This window comes from Kryptolebias marmoratus, linkage group LG14, assembly GCF_001649575.2.
Source record: "Kryptolebias marmoratus isolate JLee-2015 linkage group LG14, ASM164957v2, whole genome shotgun sequence".
Taxonomy (NCBI): Eukaryota; Metazoa; Chordata; class Actinopteri; order Cyprinodontiformes; family Rivulidae; genus Kryptolebias; species Kryptolebias marmoratus.
The window spans coordinates 25,086,324-25,092,647 of NC_051443.1; the positions used below are offsets into that span (position 1 = coordinate 25,086,324).

The following is a 6,324-nucleotide window of genomic DNA, read 5'->3' on the forward strand; positions in this document are numbered from 1 at the left end:
TCTTCGTAGACATTGAGTTTGGCTGCAGCTGCACACAGTTGCAGCGCCTCCTACAGGAAACTGGTGGAGCTACGCAGAGAACCACGCCGTTCAGAAGCCTTGTTTGGATTCATGTTTTTATAAAACACTGAGGTCCGGACCTCGGTGGAATCAGCTCCGGCTCTGATCTCTGGTTTTCCGGCTCCTCCTCAGATGAACACCAGCCTCCTCGGCAGCATCGGGATGCTGAACTCGGCCCCTCAGCTCCGCTGCATCAAGACCTACCAGGTCCCCCCGGTCCAGCCCGCCTCCCCGGGCTCCCAGAACCACCTGAAGCTGGCCCGCCTCATCTGGACCTCCAACCGCAACGTCATCCTGATGGCGCACGACGGCAAGGAGCACCGCTTCGTTGTCTGAACCCGACCCGGCCGGGCCCTCGAACCCGGCAGAACCCGGACCTGACGGTGGGCTCAAAGATGGCCGAACAGAAACCCAAAGGCAGGTCCCGGTTCGGCTCGGATCAGCAGATACTTGTTTACATCCTGATGTTTTTGTTTTAAATCATCGTCATCATTCCTATTTATTCGTTTTTGTTGTTTATTTAAAGTTTATTAAACGTCTCACAGGAACGCTCCGAGGATTTGTTTGGACTGAGGTTTAATTCGGACAAACGAGTTCCTTCAGTCATTTAAAGAACCTTTCAAACTTCTTCTTCTTCACTTCTTTGTTTCTGGTTTTAAAAACACGACTCGGACACTAAAGGAGCAACAAAACCAAACTATAAAACCATTTAAAGACACAAAACTATGATTTTTAAAAATTACATTAAATAAATCTAAATTCTTAAATTCGACGTGTTTGCATCTGAAGGAAAATACAAAAAAACGAGACTTTTATTCTTTAAACCAGTTGAAACTTTTATTTTCTTGACGTGGTTCTTCATCACGAAGCTTCTCTCATAGAATCGTCCCTCAGTGACGCGGCGTGTAAATATTTGCTGTTCGCCGTCTCGTGTCCTCCGTGTGTTTGTGGCGAAACGTCCGCTGGGTCTCCTTTAGTCGCTGTAATCAGAAACGTTGGAGTTCAGCTCCACGGGTTTCAGACGCTTCCAATCAACCTGGGGTCGCATTTCCTCTTGCGTCCGCGTCCCGAGAGGTTGGCTTCAGCCCCGGGAACCTTCAGCTGTGGTCAGAGGAAGGTGAAGCTGCTTGGAGATGGTTTAGCTTCAACACAGACGTCTCTGATCTGTTTCCTGAGCTCACAGCCGAACCGAACCACCCATCAGCTGTTTGTTCCTCTTAAATAAGCTCAAAAGCTCCTGAGACGCTAACTCAGGTCAAACAGTTTGATTAGTCGTCTCTTTAAAGGTACGGACAAATGTGTCCAAATATTTCTTTCTAAGTTTTCGTTTTGCTTTATGGCTAAAAACAAATTAATCCGCGTCTGTATTTATTCTCAAAGGAATTCCTGTGAAATTAATCAATGATTCTTCTTTTTTTTTTTAAACACCTCTGAGCCGACTGCTTGAATGAAAAAAACAAAAGTTTTGAAAATCGTTCTTTGAATCACAGACGTGCGTGAAAAGAAGTACCAGCAGTTAATATCTTACCTGTTGCAGATAGCTTTTGAAACCGCCTCCGTTTGGAGAAATAGTTTAATTCTGACCAGACTGATGAGCTAAAGGCTAGTCTGAGCCAGCTAAGTCCAGTCTCCTAAACTTTATAACCATTCATGCAAACGTTCTCTGATAAGCTTTTACATTTGTTTACATATTCAGAAAGATTAAAGTATTCCTGCAGGAAGTGCTACAGCTAGCCACATTAGCTCGGCTAGCTGCATTAGCTCAGCTAGCCGCATTAGCTCGGCTAGCTGCATTAGCTCAGCTAGTCGCATTAGCTCGGCTAGTCGCATTAGCTCATCTAGTCGAATTAGCTCGGCTAGCCGCATTAGCTCATCTAGTTGCATTAGCTCGGCTAGCCGCATTAGCTCGGCTAGCCGCATTAGCTTGGCTAGTCGCATTAGCTCGGCTAGTTGCATTAGCTCGGCTAGCCACATTTTAGCGCTTAATTAACCGAATAATGTGACGTAAAATCTTATAAAACGGTGTTTTCATGAACCACCAAGACTGAGGTTTTAAGACTGTAATAATCCACTTTGGTCTCGCTCAGATTAGCCATTAGCTCATCAGTCCTGTCAGAATAAAAGCATCTCTCCAAACCGAGCTGGTTCAGAAAGCTATCTGCAACAGGTAAGATATTAATAGTTCCTAACATTTTTACATAAAAGTATTAGATTTATTCCTTTGAGCTGGAAATTAAAAGCCTGCTTTAAATTTAACAGATCTTAACGGGACTTTTATTTTGAAATGTGAGGACAAAACCAACGACACTCAAAGAAAAAGACAAACTTTGGAGTTATTTGAATCAAAGCTGGGATAAAATCAGTAAAATGTAAAGTTTTATTTGTTTATTTGTTGCTTTAATTATAAAATCCTGGTTTTTATTTGAGGAAATTCTGTTTTTCTTGGTGGTTTTTTTTTTTATTATTGGAAAAACTGGATCTCGTAAAAGCTGCTGCTGTTTTTTTTTCTTTTGCACTGGATCTTGGACCTGAATTAGCCCGTTAGCCCGTTAGCCTGTTAGCCTTGCTGCTTCAAAGTGTCGTGTGTGTTTTTAAACGTTTAGAGTTTTACGCAGAGAATTATCTAAATGTTAAATATATCCGAACAGAGTATTTATCACCTCCGGCGGGTTTGATCCGGGGTGTCAGAAAGCTTCTAACACCGTTACACACCTGGAAACCGGAGCGTGTCAAAGCTTTTCACAACTTCTTCCTCTCTTAAATTAAAAAAAAAAGGGCCGTCTGGTTCAGAGGGATTTCTGAAAACCACTCACAGAAACATCCTGACAGCTCCGAGATCTTAATCTGCCGACAGTTTGACCCAATCTGTTCTCCGGGGAGCCTCCCGGGGGAGGAAGGGGTGAGAAACGAAGAGTAACGGGTGAGGAAGAGGAGGGTGAGGAGCAGCCGAGCGGAAAAATGTTTCCAAAACGTTGAAAAACTGGAACCGAATTTATTTATCTGCAACCCAGAGAGAAACGATTAGGGTTTTTTTTCCCCATTTTCACCTTTTTTTTATCGTGTAAATGATTTAAATGTTTCAGAGTTTAAGATGTGATGCATGAAAATAAGTTTTATTTGTTGTAAAAGTGAAGTAAAATCATAAAAACGTGTTTAAAGTGAAATTTGATGTGAAATAAAGAAGCTAAACTCAGGTTTGTTGCTTTTCTCCTTTTTTTTTTCCCCACCGGCGGGTAATCATGTAGTTACCTGCGTCTATAAATGTGTGGGTCTCTTACATCTGGGGTGATCACCATTGATTTCAAGGCGATGGGGTCGAAGGTCAACACCACAGCGGACGTAGAGCTTAAGCCAGCCTAATTCAAGATGGCTGCTCGTGCAAATGTCGATTTTGAAGATATTGATTCGAAGCTCGGGGTGGTAGTAGCTGAGGGTCGTCCCCGTCAGACTCCAGAGCCCCGGGAAGAATTAAATTCAAGTTTTATTTAAATAATAATAGTAATAAAATGATTCGAGCTCATCTTGTCCTGGAAGATGATTCACTTCCTGTTTTCTCTGCAGGAAATGAAAAAATAAACTTTTTCTTTTGTTCAGATTAAACGCGACGACGTGAGTTTAACGTCTCTGCTGAGCGAAGAGTCGTAAGGAGTTAAAAATTCTTGATAAAAGTTGTTAGAAAAACTCGTTTACAGATAAGAACTAAAATATTCAGAGGCTCTGATCAGGAAGAGGTAAATCGATCTCTGAGCGTTCAGGTTCCCGTCGCTCCTCTTTATTATTTGAATAAAAAACATGAAGTTTGTTCATAATTCAGAACGAATGATTGAAGTTTTGTTCACTTATTCCCTTTGAAGTTTCAAACCTCGCAGCTTTAATTATCGAGCTCGACGTCTTCGTTCGAAAGTTTCTCAGAACGAGAGAAGTTTCGTCTCCCTGAGGATAAAGACGAGAAGGGGGAGGAGTTACACGTTTAATGTCCTAAAAGTCTTAAAAGTTTCAAACGGTGAGAAGATTCAAAATGTCTGAAGGAAGAAAGAAAATAAAACAGCAGCGAAGAAGAAAACTTTATTACCTCCAACAAGGACTGTCTCTGTCTGTCCGTCTGTCTCTGTCTGTCTCTCTGTCTTTCTCTCTATCTGTCTGTCCGTCTGTCTCTGTGTATCTGTCTGTCTCTCTGTCTGACTCTGTCTCTCTCTCTGTCTCTGTCCGTCTGTATCTGTGTTTGTCTGTCTGTCTGTCCATCTGTCTCTGTCTCTCTGTCTGTCTGTCTGTCTCTGTGTATCTCTGTCTCTGTCTGTCTGTCTGTCTGTCTCTGTGTGTGTCTCTGTCTCTCTGTCTGTCTCTTTGTCTGTGTCTCTGTCTCTCTGTTTCCATGAACTTTTCAGGAAACGTCAAACAAACCTGACAGGTGATCCGGTCAAAGGTCAATGTGTCTCTGCAGCTGGACACTTCATGGGTCAAGGCTGATCTCTGTTGATTTCATGGTTCATGGGGTCAAAGGTCACAGGTCTCTGCTCCTACATGTGACCCTTCAGTTCTTGGTTGTGATCAGGTAAAAACTGGGATTAAATTCTGGTTCTGATCCGGATCGAACTGCTCTTTAATCTGTGGCCGCCACTAAACTGAATTTGAATAAAAATAATCCTTTAATTAGATCAACTTTAAGAGTCAACCCAATTCAAGATGGCTGCCACGGCTAATTGACCCTGAAAAACACAAAAAATGGCTACAATTCAGTCAGATTTCCAGCTGAGGGCTGACAGATCGTGATCTGGAGGGCGACAAGCATTCAGGCTTTTGTTTTATAAAGTTTTTACACTTCGTTTTAATGAGCTGACGGGTTTCCTGAAACTCGGGTTCGTCTTCGTGGCGTCCACCGCGGCAGACGGGACGTCTCGCCTTTCTGTCTGACACTTCAGACGCCGAGCTCCTCCCGAGGTTCGTTATGAAACTTTCCCCCGGCGAGCGAAGATGGCCGCCGGCAGCGGATCACAGGTTCCGGTCGATCGCATCGACAACCTGACGGTTCCGCCTGAGAGCTGATTAAACGCAGACGGGGGTTTGGGGTCAAAGGTCACAGCGATTATCTCAGTTCCTACAAAGGAAACAAAGATCAAATCCTAATCAGGTTAACGGGTCGGGATGAAGTTTTAATCATCGCTTGTCACAGAAAGGAGGAACGTTTCCCGCCTTTTTTTCCCCTCCAGTTTTCTCTAATCTACCATAAATGTGCAGTTTTTCTGTTTTTTTATCGACGTTCCTGAAAGTTCCTGAAAGTTCCTGAAAGTTCCTGAAAGTTCTCCTGCTTCAAGTTGTTTTTCTTTCCTGAAGATAAAAAGATTATCTATAAAAAAAAAAAAGCTCTGCTGCCATTTTGGATCGACGCGATCTCACGGAGAAAATCTGAAAATGTTCAGCAGCAACAGAGAGGAAGAAGACGGGCGATGATGTTTGGTTTTTACCTGCACCTGTTAGCAAAATATCTCCTGAACCACTGGATGGAGTTTCAGGAAACTCCTTGAACAGCTGATTAACGTTTTGGAGTCAAGCTGCTACAAAATGGCCGCCGCAGCTAACAGCAGTTAGCGCACGTAGCGCCGGTTAAGAGTCGGTCGGTTTTGGAGACGTTGAGGTGAACTTTGGCGTCGAACGCGAACGGTTCGATGTAAAAAGATCGGGGTAGAGATTCGGCTGAGGTTTGTGGAAACAGCTGATGTTTGCCTGACCTGGCAACCAGCCGAAACTTCTCCTGCAGATCTTTATCCCTACAAACAGATTTAAGTGCTTTGTTTCCCAGAGCTTCTCGGCTCCATCATCATCATCACCATCGGCGGCGGCGGCGGCGGCAGCAATGCAAATGAAACGGGTGAGAGATTCGGCTGAAGGATGTGGAAGCATTGGTGCGCCTTCATGTTTGGTACACACTGCCTGACCTGGCAACCAGCCGAAACTTCTCCTGCAGATCTTTATCCCTACAAACAGATTTAAGTGCTTCGCTGATCCTCTCTTCATCGTTTCCCGGAGCTTCTCGGCTCCATCATCATCACCATCGGCGGCGGCGGCTGATTTCGGGATCAAAGCCTCCAACCTGTGAAGCTTCCTTTAGACTCGGCTCCAACCCTGAGAAAGTGCGGCGCATATTTAAACAAAGTCCTCCGGTGTTAAAAGCGGAACGCGAAGGAAGGTCGATGCGGAGCGCAGAGAGGAGATCAAAAACACGGCGGCGTGTGTTCGGCGAGGAAGAGGAGGGCGTTCGGGGCTTCG

General features: G+C 44.3%; 1 protein-coding gene across 4 annotated transcripts in view; it reads left to right on the plus strand.

Moving 5' to 3' along the window:
- Window positions 1–3,254, plus strand: part of LOC108245759 (WD repeat-containing protein 7) — a 97,888-nt gene extending 94,634 nt beyond the window's left edge. For 3 of the 4 annotated variants that reach the window (XM_037979357.1, XM_017432921.3, XM_037979356.1), the window contains one exon: window positions 193–396. In XM_037979357.1, the coding sequence (XP_037835285.1) occupies window positions 193–396 (204 nt within the window). Of the gene's footprint in view, window positions 1–192 lie in introns of all 4 variants that reach the window. The other variant, XM_037979355.1, reaches the window with a different exon arrangement.
- Window positions 3,255–6,324: the final 3,070 nt, after the last annotated feature.